Raw genomic sequence first — 24,263 nt, 5'->3', positions numbered from 1 at the left:
AATGCTTCTAGCAAAGGAACGAATAGATCAGTATTGTTCATTTCTATTGAGATTTCTGGCCACTGTGCTCTAAATAATTGATTGCAATAATGCTCTCTCTCCTAATTGCGCACGATCCAATTGACGGTTGGCGCATCAGCGCTGACGCCTGCTCGGAAAAACGATCGGTGCAACTTCGAAATTTGGTCGATTGTCATCGCTTCTGTCTCGGCTGCCACTTCAGATACATGAGCCAAACATCTATACGATAGCTACGGTATTCTTCCCATTTGACTGTCGCATCAGGAGGTAAGGCAGAAAAGCATTGTGCGCTCAGGAACTAGCGTGCAAGACATGCCTATACATGTCTAATGGATCCCCTCGGACAGCTCTCCGGTGAAGGCATACACTCGAGGCCTGCATAAGGCTTCATTACCAGGACCTGGATGGCCAAATGACGAGACCTGAGTCGTGACCAAACTGTCGCGATGTAGTAACAAGAAAAAAATCCTCGGCTTTGGAACAACGCTAAGGCGACAAAGACTATCCGCATCTCGATGTCTTCCGCCTTGCAGGAAATACTAGCTTTTGTATTTTGCACCGCAGCGCAATCAGTCATTCGCATGGAATTAGTGTCAGTTCCAGCACTCATCGCTGTCAAAATCATTTTACATTATTTGAATATACTTTACCACTATATGCATTCAGGTATTTATTTATGATAATCAGTGAGGCAAAAATCGAGTTAGCCTCCTGCATCCTACTCCAAAAACTTCTAAATTAAATTTAATTTTTTTACCACTGACCCTATAATTGTACATATTAATCATCAGTTTGTACGTCGCAGAAATTCATCTTATTTTCACCGTATTATATAAATTCAAAAATTCCAACTTAAGTGGAAAAACTTCAGCAGTTTTTATATTTGTCTCTCTGCATGACAGTCATTCTTATAGCATTCAATTGAAGATACTCTGATCGCAGGATGCGTGAGTTGATGATAGCGTGCGCCTGAGCTGGAGGTGTTAATGCTCACCGATCGCTCTCACTCTCGCTATACAAGACGTGCTGGTCGACAACCACCACTTGATTGTGTCAAACTTGAAGTTTCAAACCAGAGATCCAGCCTTCTGCTTCAACTGACAACTCAATGCATGCTGGTAGTGGCATAAATTGGCTCCCAATGCCTCTATTGCTGAACAATCTTCCTTAAAAATCAGAACATATAAACTGATGTAGAATTTGAATTGATATGTGTACATTATAGTTTCGGCATAAACAAACTGACACATAAGACACTCGCATGCAACCACATCATTTCTCTGCTTATTTGAGCGTCATATCTGTTCATGTGAGAGTGGCTCTAGTATAACTTAAATATATAAAACACAAGATAAGTTATCGCTATATAAATAGAGTGTCGGTAACATAGCTGAAGACAAATGGAGATCAAAAACAAAATAAAACTAACAACTCTATGGGTCTCAAAGATGAATTATTTATAACATATTTAATGATAAACTGTAACAACAATTCTCAGTATGACAAATGTTCTAATAGTTGGCAAGAATGTCAGTTAAAATCAGTGACGTATAACGTTGAGGTATCAAGCCAGTGAAGCCACTATAGCCCCGTCGCCCGAACCCATGGATACGGTTGGGTCAGATCGAGAACATCGTACACTCGCATGCATGCAGTCCATACCTCAAGGTATCACGTTACACGCCGATGTCCAGTGAACCAAAGACATGGTGTTTGGTCTCGCGCTACCTCCAGAAATGCTGTTCACTGATAACCTTCAATGCTTATCTAAAAGCATTCTACTAGGCAACATAGCACTGCGAGCATGCGAAAAATTACACAGCATTCTCAAGATTTGGGCTTCTCAAATTTGAATAAAATATTCAGTTCACTTTAGAAAAGCAATCATAGTTTTCTTAAAAATATAGATGCATTGTATCGCATAGTCCTTTCTGTTTCCAAAACTACCAACAGCGTGAAAATTTGCGAGATAACTAAATTACTGCAGAATTTTATCTTACTTCAGAATTTATGCACCAGATTAAATCTCCCAGGCCATACACAAACAGTGGAGAAAATGTTTGGCATGCACGTATATGCCTTATTGTTATTGATAAGGAAATATTTCTATCATTGAGATTTTAGATAATGACTTCAAGTGTGCGATTCCACCGTTCACAAAATATGTTCAAGAAACTTTGCAATATGGAAAATCCTAACGTAAATGATTTTCTATACATAGTGACGAAGATGAAGTAATGGGGAAACAATGAATAAATAAGACAATAGTTCGCAATACACAAAACTAAAAACGTTTAATTATGCCTGATCTGATGAAGAAAAGCTATTGAAAACACATTGCTTACATTCAATAGTAAAAAATATGTCTTAAATATATATATTTATTGCCCAACTTGGTATGTGAAATCCTTTCATTCTTCCTTTAGTATAATCAATTGAGCTTTGATTCGTTCGCTTCGTATTAATTTCATTTACATGGTGCCCCACATGAGTTCGGTAAAAGTCGCCATCGAGTCCAATCTTCTTTCTCATGCAGTAAAGTAAACACATACAAGATCGCTTGAACATCCATCCGTCGCTGAATGCAGCGCATCCTATTCAGGCTGCGGTACATTCGTCAAATGATTGGGTCATTTTGTCCAAATATTGACACACTTTCTTACTCACAACACAAGCAGAGAGAATGTAGCACTGATACGCCATTTCACCGAGTAAAACTGGGTCACAATTGGGCAGAGGTGCACCTAAATTCGGACAAGATTTCACCCGTTCCTCTGAATAGACGTTCAGAAATCACTTGCTGAAGATGCAGATGAAAAAGCGACTATAACGATTACAGACTCGAATTCTGTCAGATTTCCGGACAAACTTATATGCATTTCTGCCGAGACGATGTCACCAACGTTGAATAATGATAGCGGTCGGAATATTGAACGACAATATCCCATTCAATATAAATTTCTGGAAAATATTTTAGATTATGCAGATCGTCGTCGATATCTGCTGCTATATATTCGTGACTGCGAGGAATTTATAGGTTACCGGTCGTCATATATTTTTTGGTACATTGAATATCGACTAATTTTCAGCACTGTAAAGACAAGAGACGTGATATAGATGAATTTATGTAATTTAACGTTTCCTACGTTGAAACCTTGACGTTGAATGATAAAGCTTAACCAATATAGAGTGCGAACACAATTTATTATCAATGTGTTGTGTTCCGTATAACTTTTGAATCAAGTTCAAAATAAACGCAGTTAACATTCACAAAAACAGTTTTTATTTAGTCAGTTTAAATAACATTTTAGAGTATAAAAAATAATAAAAGATTCTATTTAATTAGTTGGTTAACTCGAGACGAAGAATGAAAATATTCACGATACAGTTAATTAGATAACATGTAATAAAATACTTGACATGCTCCCAATATTACATGATAACATTGATTCTACATATTGAATTCGATTGGTATTGTTTTATCTTTGCTGTCTAATGTAAACGGACAAACAAATCAAATTCATCAAGAGTCTACGCAACTTACTCTTACACTTTCAGAGTTCCTAAAACACTAATATCTCACTAATACAATCTAACTAATACAAAGAGTCGAAAAGCTGACTTGATGCAAGACTCCTGCTTTCGAAGAAGGAAGTTAAGCGCAAAATTTAGTTAATTAATGTAAGCGAATTTATTGGACAGTTTATTGATCTCTTAACTGCCGTAACTACACAATTCGATCAGTTCTAGTAGAGGCATTTGCGCAGGACAGCTTCATTTCATGGAACTTTGAATTCAATTAAATCAATTTAAAAAATGCGATGCGGTTTTGCTTACACGTTAAAAATAGAGTGTGTTGCTCTACTATTTGAATTGAAGCGTAAGTTTAAATTAGTGTTTGAGTACTGAGCAAACTATACGTAATTCGTATACGCAATCGCCAAAAACAACGAAAAAAATTAACCAAACCGTCGCGCGAAACAGAAGTTGACAACTTCAAATGATTTCTCAGAACCTTCACCGACATGCATTGAAGAAATGTCGATTGGTTTCATTATTACAGGGAATGTTGACAGTAATGAAATTATCGACAGTTTATCGTACGAGCGCAGGCCTCTTATCAGAACAATATTTAATGAGCATTTAATGCTTTGCTGCACCGCCTCCGTCATGATTTGAATTAGGCAGGCCTACACAGAACGCGGCGTGAGCCCGCCAGTCTGTCCCAGTGTCACAAGTAAGGTATAAAAAAAGATACCTTGAATGACAAGTCATAGATGTGAACAAATTAAAAAAGAAGTTGACACGCATCCCATCTAAAATTAATTTGATTGAAAATAAAAATCATCACTGAATCATTTACTTCACAAATTCGATTGAGCCTGAGCCCAATCATGTGATGCGGCTCAAGCATTGTAGATACTTCAGTTATTTCGAGTCGCTGAGGTATTAAAAAATATAAGACATGGTAATTCTTGGATTCTTTACTGAAAAATAAATTCAATACTCTGAGAAAAAAGTCGCTCTGAAAGTGGAACTTAGCCAAAAATACCTCACTTTTTGTTATAGAAACACAATTAAGGGAACGTGTGAAGAAAAAATCAACAAACAACAAAAATGCAACAGATTCCACTCAAATATCAAAGCCAACATTGAGAAATAACTTTTATGTTTTCTGTCAACATGGATCAGCAAAATAGTCCGATAAATTTTCAGGACCTTATTTTTTCTAGGTATGCAATTTCTCGAAGAGAATATCTTAAATAATGCGACTCTAATTCACAGCAACGACACGTACCGCTGAGACAAAGTAGCACAAGCCATGAAGTAACTCACGCGGTTTTGCTGTCATCGAACATTCATTTCGTCGGCAGAGTCTCAGAAGCGAAGGCCTGGACACGGGCGCGCTAGTATCGTCCTTTGGTTATAATTGCAGGTGGGTTGTGGCAGTAATTAAGGCAATCTTGTCGTCCAATTACGGGCGAGTTGAGTGTCAGCAGCGGCGCCATCATCGAGCGGCCGTCATCGCAAGTAACAGACAGGCGGCGATGGAGTTTCCAAGACATGCAGAATGAGTGTAGCGCCCCAAAAACATGAGCCTTGTGCGCCCGTCCAAGGCTTCTCTCATATCGCGCTGGACTTCTAATGGAGCTTATCAACGGCCGCAGCGAACGCCACGGCGCGACGCCACCAATCAATGACGCCTCTGGCTAGGCTTCTTCCTCGCAAACAAAGAACATCACAATGGAGCATCAACGTTGGCGAAAAAGCACAATCACGTACGAGCATTTGTGAACTTGGACGCATCAATTTTGATCAAAGTCAGTGGCGATTCGAAACAGTTTATTAATTAGTGGCTCGTAACTTAGTTTCTGGTGCTATTGACCTACCAAGTGCAACGTAAAGTATTAAATCGATCCATGTCTGGTGTCTCGTGTCTGCTGACCAAAAATGTTGGTAGGAGACGCATCAAAGATGAATTTCGAGGGCTGTCTTTCTAATAATTCATGCAGGAAAAACTTAACATGAATGAAAAAGACCCATTAAATAATCAGAATATTAAGGAAATCGAGTCCAGGTGCAATCAACATCAACACGAATGCTCACGAACAAACCGTCTTCCACATTTTATTCGGTTAAAAGACGGGGATCGCATTAGCCTAGTTACCGAGACTTTCTCTAAAGAACTGGAATATTGACGAATCTTCTCAAGGATTGGCTTCCTATTTAGTTCTGAAGGAAAATGATACCAAACTGGATTAGCAACTTTTTCCTTTATTCAACAACTAATCAGAAGTAATGCAAACGTACAAAAATATATATGTGAACCAAATAGAAGTTACATCGACGAAAAATTAGTACAACGATAGTTTGTAGGCGAGATTCGTTTAGGCACGGTGATATTTTCATACCTGGGGATGGCTCTCATCTCGGCTGTTTCTTAAATGAAAAATTTGCAGCCAGTCTGCACTTAGAAACGTTTTGGCGAGCCTGGGTTGGATGCAGAACACCTGTGGACTGTGGCTTTTGTAGGGGTGAACTTAGGTTCTCACTTTCCTGTGAAGAATAGTCAGGCAGGATTGAACATTTTTTATTCGTGTCCGAAGATACGGAGCGGCACTCGCTTCTTCCGGCGTCGCCTTTCTCTCTAAACAAATCTTGGTTATTTTGAACAACTAATTTTGAAGAGGTAGGTGATTGATCTTTATGCATGAACGCGTTATTCTCAAAGGTTGGAGTAACAATTTCCCCATCCGAGTTCATGACTGGACAACTGGAGGCAAGAACGCGTTCCTCTCGAGACCGCAGAGATGAACGTTTCGAAGAATCTATGTACGAAACGCACGGACTATCATTGTCTCTCGCTAAATTCATCCATGACAATGATTCCAAAAGTGGATTTATTCTGACAGTTCTCTCTGAAACATTCGAGTTATTTACCTTTTCTGGCTCACGAGCCGATTTAGGAAGTTCTGTAATGTTCATATAGTCACGACTTCTATCGCTTTCACAGAAATTTCTTGAAACCATTACTGGCGATCCTCGGCCGGAAAAATTCGAAGCAAGATTGTCTGAAAGGTATTCGTTAGCAACAACATCAGTAAGTCGTCGCTGTTGTAGTTCATCGGAACGGTGAGAGTTAATAATTGACACCAGATTTGCAGAGAAGTCCGGCTCGTCGGCAAACTGCACTTTCTTGGAGAGCATGCGAGGGCTATCCACAGTTTTCAGACACGATACCGGAGACAATGGAACCTTGCGAAACATCACTTCAGCGTCTCGTTCCCTACAAAAATTCAAGTCAAAATTTTCCGATTGATGATCACTTGTAGAAGAATAATGAAGACGATCGGAAAATATGAGCTTTTGAGAACCAGAAATAACTGATTGATTAGCAAGCCCAGAACATCTTTGTTTACAAACGGCAGTTTGACCGGGCGAGGCAGTGTCGGAAATATCAGGGTAACAAATACCAGACGGTACAACGACAGTGGTCGTAAAATCCATTGAAGTAAATGTATGGGTGGAATTCAAGTAATTTGCGGGGTATTGGCTTTTTGACACTAAAGAAAGTGATGCCAGGTTATTCCTGGATGAACCAACGCTTTGTCCACTCGCCATGAACGTATTTGAATGACGGCTTCCATTTCTATGAGCAGTTACACGTTCAAGGTCCGAGATATAGTCTGGGTCACTTATTGATTCTTTAAATCTTAGATCGTCATTAGTGAAAGAAATCGTAATTCCATCAGCATCATATGGCAGACTGTCCATGTACCTAGCAACATTGGGAGTCCAGTTGCTGGTTTCACTGACGACTCCAATATTCTCCTCGTTGTATTGGTGGTCCGCGTAACTGGCAGGAGGAGGGTAGATGGGATCAGCTTGGGTCTCCACGATAGGTATATAATTTTTCACCGAAATTGCTTCAGGTTCAGAACTGTCCACTTCAGAATACTGATTACGAAAGTACTGCGTGCTGCCATTGCTGCCCTGATTTTTAGTCCGACAATCGAACTTCATTATACAGCTCGGGTGCGGCATTTCAGAATTCACAGATTTGTAGCGTGTATTAATGGACGTAACTTTCGAATGCCGTTCGGGCTGTGTTTGCGAACGATCATTGGTCAAACGAGATGTTCCTTGATAGTCACTGCAGGTATCATTTTCGAAATCTCTGTCTGACTTAGAAACATCGCGTACGGCTGCTGGCTGATCTGGGAGCCCTGGGTGATCACTCCGCCGCGGGGTCGAACCTGCGCCTGACGAGCTCCCGGCGTCACTCAACAACGACTCCACAATGGTTAATGAAAGCTGAAATACAAAATTCCCAGAATTAACTTCTAAAAACTAGAAGCTAAAAATTGTTGCACTATAATCTCCATCAGCAACTTTTGGGGTAAGGACAAAACTCCGAAATGCGATTCAAATGAATAGTAGGCGAAACTCTGTCATCGATGAGAGTACCTCTGTAATATAAGGAAATGTACTAACCTTGACGTGCCCCGCCAGCCGACCCCTCATATTGAGCAAGGGATACCAGCCACAGAGCGACACCTGGCCTGGCCAGAAGGGCGTGGGCGGCTGCAGTGCCAGGCAACCGATCAGCGGATTGCCTGCCTCCTGCCGCCTCTCGTACACGCGCAACACGATCATGCTCGAAGATACCTGCCCAAGGAGGAACTTAGTCAATTGATGTAAGAAAATAATTTTAATTCTAAACAAATGCTATACATGCGTAAAACACATGTTGGTTGTCAATTCAAGTAAGAAATATCATATCAGTAATATCCCATGAATCCATACTGATTATACACATTACACACTAAGCTAAAATTAATCTTTATAGAGTTGGATGCAATCTACTAATTACTCAATTCCTAATCTCTATACCAGTTGGATGCAATCATTCCAACTCACGTCGCTGATCTCGAACGAGGACACGACGATGTCGGTGGCGAAATTCCACACAGGGCAGGATGTTGGGTCGCTAATCCCAGTCGTCAAATTCTTGCCAAAGAAGGTGGCCTTGACGTACGTAGGAGGCATGGCCCTTCCATCATCTGTCATACGGGCACTAACAAGGTCCTTGGCCTCTAATATTTCTACGTGGATTCTGATGAAATATTCCGTGCTCAAGTAATGTTGTCGGCTCAGGGTTTGAATGAAAGACACGGACGGATCGTTGGCCGTGTTCTGGAGACAGTTAATAGACGCAGGATTATCTGAAACCCTGTATTTTTTATTACAAATTTGTTCAGCTGAGGTATCAAATCGGTTTTGCATTGATTGCACGGTCGAATCTTTACAACGACTTGATGATTCACTTTCTTTCACCAATGCGGTTTCTGAGTCGTTGCTGGCTTCGATCTCCCGTTTATCTCTAGATTCTCGGGATGGCATAATCTTGGGAGCTGAAAGCATCACGTTTATAGGTAGAGGAATATCCGACACCAAGGGAATGAACGGTCGACCTGACGTGCTCTCGAACTGTCCGGAGTCAGTGGGACAAGATGGCACAAAATCACCGGAGTTGGAGTGATGTTCCGTTTCGTGTGCATCTATCTTGGTGGCGAGGTACTGACCAGTTACTTGATCAAGTAATCTGGTCGTTCCATGACGGTCCAAGTTAGGCAGTACAGTGACTACGTCAGATTCGTCGGAATCTTCCAATTCCTTATTGTTGAGGGCTTCGCGTTTGACAAATGATGCAAGAACTAATGGATCTTCTATGATGCTGTTGCGTAGCTCATTCCCATACTGTTCATTTAGAAACAGTTTCAAGAAAATGCAAATTTCTCCAGAAACGGCACTTCCATTACCAGGTAATTTGTTCTTACTGCATTTGTTACTACGGGCAACATTGGAGCCACGGCCTTGATGCGCCAATCCGCCGACACTTGGTACATCACGATCTGCCTTGGTACTTCGAACATTTCCTGATATCAGTCTTTTTGACACGAGGTTTATATTCTCATCTGTAACTCGCTTCTTTTTAGGGCTCTTCACTGAAATCTTTTCTCCCCCACTTATGCGTCTGGAAGAATCTTGTCTCGAAGTCGAGTCGGGAAACGCACGGGATATTCCAGGACCACACCGCGCACTGGAAGGTGAGGGAAAACGCAAGCTCCTGGAAGGCGAGTGGTGGAGATAAGCAGGAGCAAGAGGGACGATGAGGTGACCATGTACCAGACGATACACGTCCCACAGGGACAGCTCTGCGCCACACAGCTCCTCACTCTTCTGCTGGCCCAGAACACGTCGGTAAACTCTGTAATACAAAATTAAGAAAAATTCGATTAAGGTCAGCGAAAATTGTCCCATAACATTATATCAAGTTGAGCATCAATTATTGCCGATTATTCAACATCTGAATGAGTTAAACAATATACTAGTAATGAGCGCAACTCAAGTTGATTGAGTAATGACTGTGCTTTTTTTTGTATTTACATTTCAATTCGATCACCCAGAAGGTTTAAATATATTCGATTCCCATGAAAGGCCATCCGCTCCAAAAATAATTAGAGAATATGAAGCGAAATTTACCCAAACAACATAAATAAACGCGGCAACGTACTTGATGTGCAGCGAGACTTTCTGCAGCTGACCAGGATCCCAGAGCCCAGCAAGGCCGAATGCCTGGACAGCGTCGTAGCGGACCTCTGTAGCAAAGTAATACATCATTCGTTACTCCAAAACTCGTCGACTTCTGAACCTACGTACCTCAATTGTCTTTCACGAAACCGAAACTCAATTTTCAACAACTTGCGCAGCCAAAATAAAGTGAGAAAAAATTTCAAGATCAGAATGATTCGGAGCAATCTCGTTTCGGCTAGGTTACGCTAGGACTACCAGAAATTAATTACGGTATCCTTGACTTAAAAATGCAAGAAGTGCGGCAAACTGATAGATAGATACATGAAAAATTACACAGATATACAAATGTCTACAGTATTTATTGTGAATATACTATATTATTTTAACTACCATAGTTAAGGTGATATGAGTGATAGTGATGATCTATCCATAACTCATTTCATCACTATCCGCAAAAAATTCATCAGCACCTTAGATGGCTTAACAAATCATACAAAGTACATGCAAATAATCACACACGCAAATGCCTTAACCAATATGATCTTTATTCCCACTATTATACTCGAGGTGACGTGAAGCAAGTGTGATAGTCTGCCTGCCATCGTCAGTGACTGTAGGACCATTGTCAGTCGTGAGCACGTCTCGTCCACCAAGACTCAGGTCTTCTCCACCAGCAGGGTGCGGGGAGGCGGGGGCGGTCACCGTTAACGATGTCAGGATGCAAACGCTGCTGCGCTTTTTCACGCCTGCAATAAAGCTACAAACTGAAACACATGTACTAATAGAAATCCTCTTTCTGATCCACGCTTATTCAAAATGTTTCTTTATTGAATCATGAATGCATATTTTACAAACAGAGGTGTGAGTGGGTTATGATGACCCACTTGGTGAGTCAATAGCTGGCCAAAAATTGATCTCACGTTCCTGATTCACACGATTTCTTCAAAGCGTCAACCTGATCTAGCCTAAACCCATTTCTACGAGTCACGACTGTGTGTGAGACAGGCGTCACAATAGGCCAAAGGTGTCATATGTGTGCGTTCCTTCATGGACACGTGGTTGCTGCTCATCTTAACCCACTTGTTCCCGTGTATGAAAGCAGGAGAAGCGCTACTTCAGTTTCGTAAATACGCGCAATAAAGATCATAATTATTGTCATATTGTCTCGTTCGAGAGGGCGCGCTATTAAATTTATCTTGACACAGCTAAGACGCCATGGACATGCATCAGCGGCTACATTTCCGTAATTGAAAAACATCGTCAAAAAATTGGCAACTCCTGAAATTATTATTCTTAAGTTTTGAAGATTGAGAACACTTACATTATTTATTTTTCAAAATTACTTAAAACCAAACTTCGTTAATGTACTTGAATTTTTAATAATCAAAGAAAATTTCTTCGACTAATACACAGTCATTTAGTTTTGAACAAAGATAGAAGCGCAGTCCCACACAGCATATGAGGATACGTGTAATGTCGTAAATATATATGTACTTAAAACTGGGATTGGTATTCAAACCTTTGAGGCAAGACGCTGCAGATGTAGGCTGTCTGGACAGGGCGCCGCGTAGCGTTAGTTCTTTCACCTCAACAAGCAACACGCTGCCGGGGCTTGCTGGAACAAGTATATAACACGCCGTTATTAGTATTATTTTAAGATTTTAGTTTACAGAGAGTTGATAAATTTCCGAAATGCATTACTTATCCTAATATAATACGAAAGTTTCTAACTTTCATTATCAACATGATGGAAATTTGAAGAAAAATAAGTATTTGTTGTATATATGAGGAAATCAAGAGATTTGCTATTAATGTACGCATAACGAACCCCTTTCCGATGAATCATTTATATTGTTGAGCGTAGATGTGGTGTAAGTTTCATCCGATGCAGCAGAAATGTCACTTTTGTTATCAGAATTATCGCAAATATCTGATAACATAGGTCTCTCCCCAGCCGACGCACTTACATCAGATGAATTGATTAGTATGGGGCAATTTCGGGAATTCATTTCTACGGTTTTCACAGCTTCGGGAAAATCAAGATGTTGCTTTTCTAAAGCACGAAATTTTCGACGGTTCCCGGAAACTCCTGGAGTTCCTGCGATTTCATGACTTGGAAATTCTGAACCACATGACTTATAACCGACATCATTGTTGTTTTGCGCCGATTGATCGCCGTTGATGGAGTCTGACATATTTTTTGTCAAGCGTGCAATGCTGCGCCCGTCCATAACAACTTCCTCGCCTTCGGGAGTAAATGCTTTGTATTTCAACTTGGATAGCAAATCCAGTGACTTTCCCTGTTGCAAATAGCAAATTTCACCCTCATCCATACGCGGATTCACGAGTGATTGACCTGGCATATTGCTGGATACATTTTCACCGCCATATTCAGATCTAATTGCATGGAATTTGTCAGCTTTACATCTCTCTCTGTCGCTCAAAACGCTCTTCTCAGCACCGCGAAAAGGAGCAGAAAAATCGTTGCAGTCCTCCAGCGGCCACACGCCAGATGGCAACGAAATAACGCTGGGCTCGGAGCAAAAAACATTGGCCTTTTCTGACACATGTGCATCAGCTGATTGTGCAACCTGATTCAAATACAACTTAGAAGTATTCCTTTCGCGCAAAGATCCAAACAAGTTATGTCTTGACTTTGTTTTTTCCACATCAGAAGAAACAGTCTCGGGAATGTTGCCATCAACATTCTTACCATGAATTGGTGAGTCATAATCTTTGATATCGGGATTAACAATGAGCTCAGGGTCAGATGCAGGTGCACAAGCATTGGAAGCTAAAGAAGCATTGTCATCAATAGTGCAATCTTGAATCAGTTTCAGGAACTTGGGAAGATCAGCTTGCCTTAAAGCTCCACACTCTGGGATGGAAATAATATTACATTAAAACAATTTAACAACTATTTTTAAAAAGAATATTACATGAAGTATATACCAATCACTTCATCGTTATTTCATCTAATCTTTCATCAAAATTCGAGGTGATAGCAGACTACTTTTCTACCTTACTGCAAATGTTGCAAGGGAAGCTGCTCCCTCAGTAGACAATACTAAACATCCCATACTCACCAACCAAAGCTTTGGGGTCAAGTTGTCTCAGATAATCCAAAACGCTCTCATCCGTAAGTGAGACGTTTGAAGAGTGACATTTGTCAGGCTCATTTTCCGACGCTGGTCTCTCGTTGTGCAGCAGTTCCTTCTCATCTGAGCCGAAATCTCTTCCCATGGACGACACTTCAGTCAGATCATCCAGCACATGCGTCTGAGAAACCTTTGTCAGCTTGGCTTCTCTTAGCCCATCACATTCATTTTCTTTGTTTTCAGTTGGAGAGTAATTATAGCTCGAGTTTCGATCCCACTGCTGAACTACACCAGACTTTAAATTGGTTACTTCATCCAAAAGTGTGTACGACTGTAAAATATTTTCATAATAGACCATAGTTACATCCAGTGTGCCACGGTGATCACCAAAAAGATTTATGATGTCACATATACGCACCAGCTCGCCTCTAGAGTTCAGTTTGAGGTTCGCAACAACAACTTGACCAACTTCTTCACCAGGCTGCCATGAGGTGCGGCGTTTCTCCAGTAACCGATGACGAGGTGTGCCATGCAGATAATTTGGGAGGTCCGCAGCGGCAGTCACGGTAGAGACGGATCTTCCTGTTGACCGCTTTGTTGGGCTCTGTTTTTGCGGCCTCTTTGAGGGACTCAGGTTAACTGGCTTCAAAACATGATAAACAGAAGCATTTTTGTCAAATTGCAAAGGTTCCAACACTTTTGTAGCCTGAGAATTTGTGTGGAGAAAATCATCATTATCAACTGCATTACATTCTTGTGTCTCAATTGTATGTAAGGTAAGGACTAATCTCTTTGCATCCAATAGGTACTGGCGGAAAGCAGGGCCATCACAGACTACTCCAAAGGAAATTTTGCCACTTTCTTGAGCACTGACAATTCTGTTGGGAAATTAGAAAATAAAAAAATAAAACAATAAACAGATTTGCGAGAAAAAATATTACAACATTAATTAGTGATTTTTTCTAATAATTATAATGTTGAGAATATTAACTTCTTGTAAGTCAAACAAATTTACTGAAAAAAAAAAAATAAAAAGTAATTGTCAAGGATGGTATTCTATGGCAGGTTTCACAAGGGGTTCTCACTTGACCATCTCAAATCACAAAGAAATTTTGTATCTCAGTAGTCATTGTTTGATTGAAGCCCAGAGCATGCTTTTTATTACCAATCTTCTCATTTGTTTTTTTTTTCAACTAGTAGAACAAAATTTTTTTGCTGCCAGGAGATCAAAAAGCCAGTTACCGAATGACATTTTAATAGAATGCAACGTTTTGAATATACTATATTCATTATCAAGCAGGTGAAGGGTTTTTTTAACACTTCAATTTAAACTTTTGGAAATGACAGTAGTACAAGTCAAGGGTATTGTGAATACAGTTTGAAATCTAAGCTTAAAATTACACTGAAGATAATTTCATCATCTGGAAAAATCCTGTAGTTTGGAGGTTAATAGCTGGAGACTTGCAATTGATAATGAGGGCCTCAGCTATTGCCTGTCTCAAAGGGTTGGGGCACCGCATAACTATGCTGGTGCAGGACTCCAATGTCACTTGGGTGATTGAGCCTCTCATTGTGAGCCTCCCACTTGTGGTTACAAAGTCCTCTAAATTGCAGATGTCATTTGAATCGGCGGCATAAGGTTCTGCTATTAAAGATCAATGTAGTTTATATTTTGAATAAGTCTACAGCCTTATATATTAAATGAAAATTCATAAACAACTTTTGTTTCTTGTAGCACTTCAGCTTTTTTACATTGATGAACAAAGATTGTTAGGAATTTAATTTTCTTATTTTGTAGTAGATTAGAAGTTTTTTTTTTATCCATTGTGTTCTTGATATTATTCTGGATGATTGACTGTAGGACTCATACCTACATTTATTTTGTAGCCGCTGTTCATTCGGTTTTGGTAGAAGATTGTTTTGATGGTTTCAATAGATGTTGCTTTGTTGTTAGTTTGGTTTTCTCTTGATTTCTAATTTGATATTTTAGTATCAAATGTTCTATTTGAAAACCCATTATTGGTATTTACTAAGATTTGTTTACAAGTCTAAGTTCAGATTTCAAATCACTCTCGGATGTGCAGGTCTTGAGTGCTCTTTGTAGGACAGCTTGCAGTGCTGGTTTTATAGCATTGAAGTCATTGACTTTCTTTGTTTAGTACTTTTCTGACATCAGCAGGTTTTTGGTAAACAAAAATTAGTGACAAAGGAATTATCTTCAATTCATGCTTATATATCCAGGAAAGGGTGATGTGTGATTTTGTCCAGTGTAATGTGTAAACTTTAGAACTGAATTATGTTCTAAAGCTCTTTGCAGTTTACTAAAGTGCTCTTTGGTCTAAATGACAACAAAAATTTCATCTACATATCTGCAGTAAAGCTCACGCTTTATTTGTGCATTGAGTAGGTAACACTTTATTTTCCCATTCAGTCATTCACATTAAAAAAAAATTAGAAGATTGTTAATAAAAAGCATGCTCTGGTTTACAATCAAACTTACATATACATAGCATATCAATACAAATCTAATTGTGCTCAAAGTTTAAGCTAAGAAATATGGTACAATATTGAGTCTATGGTTACTAAGGGGAAGCAGGTATACATGACACCAATTCTGCAGGCAAAATTACCAAATTCATAGAAGTACTGACTGTCGTAATAATAGAAGTAACAGTTTTGTGGTGATAATTACAAATTTTCAATTAATGGGCTAGCAAATACAGGGTCATTTTCAATTATGAACAAAATTCAATAAACTCATTTTTATGCAGGTATAAATTCAAAAATAATAATTTATACACCAATAAAAAGAGAAAGATTCAAAGTTATTTCATACATACATACATACATATATATATGTGTGCGATTGATGACCAGAGAATTTGTTGGTTTATATTATCAGGAAGTGGAACTTTTCTTCAGATGACGGTAGATAAAAAGGCAAGTTTAAGGAAGTAGTTTTTCTTTATTAACGACGTTTCGAATGCAACAAGCATTCATTTTCAAGTTAGAAAAAGCATTACACATTGAAATTTTGGTGGAAATAAGTACATAATATGAGTAAATAGGACCAACAGTAAAATTTTGGACTAAAAATTACTCAGAAAATTCTTTCAGAGTTCAGACGAATCTCTGAATTTCAGAGTCTGAACTCTGAAAGAATTTCCGAGTAATTTCTTCAGATGACATTAGTTCAAAGGAGTAATATCTTGTAATATCGTCAGTAATAATAAATAATATCGGAGTAATATCATCAATAAAGTGATATTACTCCTTTGAACCTGCATTTTGATCAACTAATGTCATCTGAAGAATATTGTTCGACCCTGAAAATTTATATTGACGAATTCTCTGGCCATTATATATATATACATATATATATATATGTCTCTAGTGTGTTCCTCTTTTGTTGTACGGCAAACATCTAAATGGTAGACAAACTTGTCTCACACATGAGAAAGTATATCTTCTGTACTGACTGCATGGAATAGAAATCTTGGAATAGAACAATAAGCAAGACTTTTACCCTGCTTTATAGGCTTGTTGGGAAATTGTTTGGAATGTCTAGATAACTTGTAAGCTTTCCTAATGTTATAATTCTTGTTCAAAAATCTTCGCAGCTAAAATCTTGTCATTGTTCATAATTGGTTTGAGACTAGGTCTACATGAAGCAAATAGATCCTGAAATTCAATGTTAATTTTCATATTAATTGCATACAAGACAAGTCTCTGATGAAGTAAAAGTAAGCTTTACCCTGTTAAAAAATAAATGAAGCTTCAACCCTTTGAGTTAATTATGCCTAGATTGATGATTTAGGTTGCAAAAAAAAAATTTTTTTCATCAATTTTGATCCCTTATAGAGCCAAAAGTAATAGCAGTCAGTCATGTGGCTTTAATTCTGGTGAACACCACAACATGTTTTACAGAAACAATTATTTCCAAAACTTTCACTTGTTTAGCCATGTTGCACCTTTGTAATTGCACATTGAGTAACATGCAATAGGGGACATTCTTACTGACCTACCCACATGGTCATTGGTCATTTCATATCTCATAATCCATAACTTTTATCAAAACTTTGGGATACCGTAACATAAAAACATCAAGGGTGAAATCATTCAAATTGAAGATGGTTACATTTTGATTAGGTAGAGATGATACTTATTCATATTTATTTACTTAACATGAAATAACTCACAGCATGCAAGAGTATCACATGCAAAAGTAGATTTGAATGAATATTTCAGAAATATTAATAATTTTTTGAGCATTTCTAACCAAACCAAAAGTAGAAATAGGCAGCCAACCTTGGGTAGAAATACTTGCCTGCATACAAAGGCTTCTGGGTCACCATACCACACTCCTGTGACAGCAAGACTCAGGTGAGGATCCAGGCAAGGAGTGACTGATGCACCACTCAAGACCAAATGGAGTTCACCCTGAAAAATAATTTAGTATAAAAAACATGTATTATTTGAATTCACTGAATGATGGAAATCTTCATCATTCAAATCAGCCTGTAAGATGAGATGAGATAAAGTGCTTATGATCCAATAGAAAATTTTACTTGCCTGACCCTTACAGACACACTAGTATTAATTTTTGCCCTTGCAATAAAATTGAGTTTAGCATATAACAATAGATTTAGGAGGAATATTTAGATCTTACCATGGAATCAATTAATTGTCTCAATGTAATACAGTGAAGGATGCGTCAAATACAGCGCAATTGCAAGATGATCTTGACAATTTAGTTAACTGGGCTGATATGTGGCTGATATGCCAAGTGTGAAGTACTTCATCTTGGGAAGAACAATGAACAGCAAGATTGCAGTATGAGAAGACATAGTTACAAGGAGAGAGTAATGATTGAAAAGTCTAGTGTGGAAAAAGATCTCGGACCTTATATATATGTCGACAAGGAGCTGAAATTTTTGAAGCATGTCAAAATGCAAGCTAATACATCCGACAAACTTCTTGGACTAATCAGACGCTTTTCCGAGTTCCTAGATGCAGAAGCGATGAAGCAGTTGTCGTTGCTGTTGTGCACCCGAATCTAGAGTTTGGAAATGTTGTGTGGTCACCAAGATTTGAAAAGGACAAAAATTTAATAGAGAATGTTCAAAGACAAGCAACAAGGATAATTCCAGTCTTGAAGGGCAAGTCCTATGAAGAAAGTATAAAGATTATGAAGCTTCCAAGCCTCAGTTATCGCCTTCTGCTTGGGGACCTCATTGAAGTACGTATACAAGTAGTATACTCATGGTTTATACAAGGTCCCCAAAGGATTACTGAACTAGAATTTGGAACAAGAACTAACACCAGGGGCCACGGCTATAAACTAAAAAAAACTGCACTGCAACTTATCCATGCAACAACATTTCTTCTCGCTTCGAATCACCGACATGAGGAACAGCCTCCCCGATTACATTGTTGGCACTCCGAGTATGAATGCATTCAAGAACAGACTAGATAAAGCTATGGAAAAATATATGTTCAGAGTTGAAATGCCTAGCACCATATCAAACCCGGTAAAGTCTAGTAGCTATTACAAACTATCGTCAGTCCTGAAAAGATCCATTCAAATGACACGACTTTAGATCTGTGAACAAGTAATGAAAAGTAAGAATCGGCGATAGGCCACATCAAGCCTACTCTAGCGCCGACATCGCTATGTTATGTTAATATTCACTTCATTCCTTCCAATTTTGAAAGTTTTGGTACATTTAGTACCTACTGTCTTTATGGCATAGTAATATTTTAACGTTGGTATGATTGTGAATCAGGCTATAGGCATGGTATATATCTAATTGGCGAGCCACGAATGAATTTTTCAAGCCATGGTTTTATGGATTTGCCAGCTGTGATTCCATTTCTTTGAGCCATGAATTCCATATCTTGGCCAAAAAAGGCCATTTATGAGCCGCAAACTTATTTAAAAAGTCCTTGCACATGTTACCCCATATCTCTAATTTTACTATAAAACAGTCAAACAGCAAAACTAACATTTGTCTTCACACAAGTGGCAACTGAACATGTGATAATACAGTCTGACCACTCTGACATGACCTCAGCTATGCAATCTTCAAGGAAACATTTTGGGTTAACTTATTGTTATCTTGTTCAGCAGGATATTTTAGCTGGAGCCTGGAGTGTTGAAGTAGTAATGTGGAAAATTTTATGAAATGACACGTTTGCAAAGTGCAAACCGCAATTTTTAAATCAAACAAAAATACCGTCAAAAGGGGTAAAAAGGGACGGGTGGGGTAAATCGGGACACGCGTCCCATATTTCGTAGAAATGTTGTATCAGCTAAACTAATCAAAATATTGCAAAACTAAAAATAGTGGCGTAAATTTCAACATTTTTACTATCTATTATGTATAAAGCTACCTAGTCAAGAAATCAAACATTTACTATCTCTAAACAATTGCTGAAAAAAGTGTGAAAAGTTCAATTTTGGAAAGTACCTCTGCTAAGGTCTGGAGCAAAAAAAATATTTGCTGTATTAAAAAATTTTACTTACATAAATGTTGCACCCAGGTGTTGGCTTGAAAACGTAATTGACGGAATTTGCCTATCTCATTCCAAAAAAAATGGCAGCCATTTCCGCATGGTGGGGCTACTCGGGACACCCCCACGGGGAAATTAGGGACACCTTTAAAAATGCATTTACAGTAGAACCTCAGTTATCAAAGGTCCCAGTTAACAAAAAAATTGATTAACAACAAAGAATTTTGATTACATTTACCTCGCTCAGTGAAAAAAAAATTCACTTATCGAAAAATTAGTGCATCATCGGTCATCACAAAATTGTACATAGAATGCTATATATAGAATTGTGCACCGGGCATCATATAATGAAAAGTAATTGACAAAGACTATGATTTATTTCTCCAAAACATATGATGCTTGTCACGAAAATATTATTTTCTGTTTCAGATATGTTTTTCATGATCTTTTTTGTTAAAGTGAAATCCCTTGGCTTGATTAAAATTGTGCAAAATTACAAACCATCATGTAAGCTTACAGATACAGAAGAAATGCTACATGGCTGCTGATATGAAGCCTGCAGTGGACAAGGTCGTTGTCAATGCCCAATGGCATGTCCATCACGTCCATGGATACAGTAATATCATATTAATAATATGGTAATTAATGAATATGGTAATATAATATCAATAAAGGAAAAACAAGTAAAAATCACAGAAAATGTCATTTATTTTACATCTACATCATCTACAATGGAAGAGGAGGACTTCAAAGTACTGTTAGTAATGGATGAGTACACTCTGCATGCTTCAAACGTTTTAAAATTAACTTTTATTGCATGTGTCCCGGATTACCCCTTTCCCAGGGGTAAATTGGGATGGTTTTATTATGCGTCTGGCATAGTGGCAAACCAGGGCTTTTTTAGAATCAGTTCATTTTTAATTTCCTCATTTGCTCAAGATTTTAACCAATTTCTTAAGGGGACCACCCTAGCTAAAATTTGAAAATTTTGAGTTTTTCTGTTTTCTTATCTCATCTTAAAGGTTGTTTTCTTGCGCATCGAACGGTATAAGTATCGTCCCTGTACGTCGAAAAATGACTTTGTGACAGCTCCTCAAAGGGAGGCGGGTTTTAGGTCCCTTAACAAAACTCTACGAGGATAAATGACGCGCTGGTCACTCCACAAAGGAAGGCCTGTTGATACGTGTCTCGATGTTGTAGGATGATATTTGTGGGAGGAGATAGATTTTCTAAAGTACCCCTTTATAGCCGTTTTCTATGAATTTCACGTTTTCTATCAATTTTTTCGAAAAATTTATAGGAGCAAAATGTTTTTTTTTTACATTTTACGTATGTATGTGAAGTTTCATGACAATCGGATAATAACTGTTGAAGTTTTCGTATGCTAGGGCGGTCCCCTTAAGTATGATAATACTGGTATCCATGATACTTTACTGGTCTACTTATAGGACTCAAAAATGAACTTGAGGGAGAGTCTAAAAAACTCTCTGCTTTGCCACTATGCATGATACTTTACTGGTCTACTTATAGGACTCAAAAATGAACTTGAGGGAGAGTCTAAAAAACTCTCTGCTTTGTCACTATGGCGTCTGGCACCTTACGAATAGCATATGGAATTTTTTTGAAGATGCCATTGGATAGCCCTTGCAAAGATATAAAATGAGCCTAACCTTGTTTCTGAAATGTTTCATGGTAAGAAGTTATTAACAAAAATGCTTAAAACCGTCCTTTTATATCCTGTTTGACGGTATTATACATAGTGGCAAAGCAGAGAGTTTTTTTAGACTCTCCCTTAAGTTCATTTTTTAGTCCTATAAGTAGACCAGTAAAGTATCCTGGATACCATCATAAATCATTATCATACATAAGAAATTAGTTAAAATCTTAAGTAAATGAGGAAATTAAAAATGAACTGATTCTAAAAAATCTCTGGTTTGTCACTATGACGGTATATGACATTAGAGCTGCAAGATTTCATACCTACTGAAATTATATGATATTAGAGCTGGGATATTTCAGAAAAAAAGTAGGACTTTTCCAGCCCTGAATTTGTGTCAACAGTCAATGATGTGTTGTACCACAGAGTTCAAATCTATTCAAATATATATTTCAGGCATTCTGCAGAATTGATGGCACTTTTTTACTTGAGAAGTTGAGAAGCATGAGACTTGGTTTGAACAAACATATTAATATCCAATATCCTGTTTATTTCAGAATTTCCAGTTAGGGCAATGATTATTGCAAAAATCCACCCTTTTAAATAGCTTTTCCAAATTTATATTAGAAAAATAAAAAAATTAAACATATTTACACATTATTTTTGAGGATTATTTTTTAATTTAACAACATTCTTTACCTATTTTACCAACACTTCAAGGAAAATTCTGTTCAAGGTTCAAGAATGGCTTCAAAGCCTTGTCATTTTAGATTAAATTTGACTTTACTTTGCAAACCTGGCTGAGCAGGCTTGCCTGGCTCCATTAGTCCATTGATAGGTAAGTAATTGTTAAAAAAGAGCAAAATGAAGATTGAAGACCAAGCAACTCACCTCAAGATCTGAATCAATTAATGGAGGCAAATTCCGTTTCATTTCCATTATTAGAGATTAGAGATACGGTACCTAGCAAAATTTGACACATGACACAAGTGACAAATAGTGTACAAAATTATTATAACTTCATGTCGAACATATCCATAATGTCCTAATGAAGATTAAATGACTTTAGCAATGAATCATTCATACTTGTGGTCATGGAAGCCTAGAAAAGTAGGTAACACGCTACCATTACCATTGAAGAAGACACATGTATTACATTAAGAGTTAGGTACTAAATAAATGGTCCGTACTATCAGATCAGATGGAAGGCATAATTTAGAATTAGAACCCATCAAGCCACGCAGATTTTGTCATTCTCCTTCATAGACTATAGATAGGTAAACCATAACCCCAATTTTCCTGGCGGTTAGGAAATAACTTTATAAACCCATCGAACTTCTTGAAGAAAAGTTTTCCTCAAATTCAAACAAAAACCACATCAATTGTGATTAGCAAAACATTTTTAAATTTTGTCCTGTCCGCTGTAGGCAATGTAAACATTTTATGCAGGCAGCAGGCGCACAGTTGAATCGTTAACTACACGACACTACTGTGGGCGATTCTCAGAGGTCTGGGACAAATTTACGGCTGGACTCAGGACCGGTCTCAGGGCCAATCTACAAATTCAGTGCCCAAGGAATATCTCCAAATCTAATGAACGCAACTCAATGAAACTTGGTACACATATTCATCAAGACCTAACGGTGATGTTTAGCTCGTGCAAAATTTTCAACTACACCTTCATTCGTGAGTTATGGAGCAATTAGGGCCGAAATTAGCAGTGACCAAGAAATTTCTTATAAACAACTGAACAGATTTGCACGAAACTTTGAAAATACATTTCTAGCCTACATGCGGTGATGTTTAGCTCGTGACAATTTTTTTCGGTTTTACCTTCTTTTACAAGTTTTTTCCATTTCACTTTCATTCATGAGTTATATGGCAATTCGGGCCGAAATTTACAGTGACCAAGAAATTTATTCTAAACTACTGAACAAATTTGAATGAAACGACGAATAAGGAAGAAACCTAACGGTGATGTTGAGCTCGTGACATTTTTTTTTCGATTTTGCCTTCATTTGCGAGTTATACGGATATACGTATATTGTCAATGCAATATTGACAATATGTTAATACTCTTTGTGAATGTAAATTTAAAAATCGGCCTCAGAAATTCCGCTCATTTCTCCGTATATCCTTATAACTCACAAACGAAGAAAAAATAGAAAAAAAAAAATTCACGAGCTAAACATCACCGTTGGGAGGCTAGGAATGTATATTCAATACCTATATATCCCGTATATTGAATTGGCCGTAAGACTGGCCGCGAGCCGGAATCGACACTTCTCCGGACCCGCCTGCGGACTCAAACGCATGAACCACTCATAACTGCTATACTTCAAAACGAATTTGCTGGAATTTTGGAATGTGAGTAGTTACTATTGATACACTGCGGTAGGAATTATTGCAGATTTTTACATTGATTAGTTTTGATAGTGTCGAGTAGAATGTGAAGACTTCTCGCCTGGGTTTCTATTGTTGTAAGCTCGAAGAGCTGGCACATCTTCGGAGACCGTCTCCGATGAGGACGGTTTGTAGTACGGTTTTTATGACTTGCATAATGTTGACAGCCAAAAATAAAACGCTGCCGCTTAGTACTGAGGGCACTATGCTGAAGAAAGCAAAGAGCAGAGTACAAGGAAGGCATATGATGAGTGAAATGTCATCAACGTTGCTGATTTGATCATTGTGATGCTTTATGATGTCTAGGTTCCGAATTGCATGGTAAGCAAATGCCGTGACGATGGTCATCACCAACAGTATAATCAGCGCATTGTAGGCGTTCACGTACTGTAGAGAGGAAAAAAAACTAACTTTTACTTTCGATGCAAAAATGTAGTAAAAACTAATGAATTTTGTAGTAATAATCAACCCCA

At 38.2% G+C, this 24,263-nt stretch overlaps 1 protein-coding gene across 1 annotated transcript; it reads right to left on the bottom strand.

Annotated features, from left to right (window-relative positions):
- Positions 1–5,778: 5,778 nt before the first annotated feature.
- Positions 5,779–22,479, bottom strand: LOC108673581. Its single transcript, XM_018161437.2, has 10 exons — positions 22,279–22,479; positions 17,545–17,657; positions 13,206–14,095; positions 11,948–12,997; positions 11,639–11,734; positions 10,674–10,865; positions 10,100–10,184; positions 8,443–9,793; positions 8,017–8,190; positions 5,779–7,836 (listed from the first exon to the last, which is right to left on the bottom strand). Exons 1-10 carry the CDS (start codon positions 22,324–22,326, stop codon positions 5,947–5,949), a joined length of 5,889 nt encoding a protein of 1,962 aa, XP_018016926.2. The 5' UTR covers positions 22,327–22,479; the 3' UTR covers positions 5,779–5,946.
- Between the last annotated feature and the right edge of the window lie 1,784 nt (positions 22,480–24,263).

This window comes from Hyalella azteca, unplaced genomic scaffold (assembly GCF_000764305.2).
Source record: "Hyalella azteca isolate HAZT.00-mixed unplaced genomic scaffold, Hazt_2.0.2 contig15593, whole genome shotgun sequence".
In the NCBI taxonomy this organism is placed as follows: domain Eukaryota; kingdom Metazoa; phylum Arthropoda; class Malacostraca; order Amphipoda; family Hyalellidae; genus Hyalella; species Hyalella azteca.
The sequence above is the reverse complement of the archived record's forward strand: the minus strand, read 5'-3'. Positions and strand labels throughout refer to the sequence as shown.

Excerpts from the sequence above, each read along its gene's own strand:
- LOC108673581 (XM_018161437.2), bottom strand. The coding sequence starts at position 22,326 with ATGGAAATGAAACGGAATTTGCCTCCATTAATTGATTCAGATCTTGAG. Across the intron at positions 14,096-17,544 it reads CCAGAAGCCTTTGTATGCAG|AATTGTCAGTGCTCAAGAAA; the intron begins GCAAGTATTTCT and ends ATTTCCCAACAG. Across the intron at positions 10,866-11,638 it reads TGCAGCGTCTTGCCTCAAAG|GCGTGAAAAAGCGCAGCAGC; the intron begins GTTTGAATACCA and ends GCTTTATTGCAG.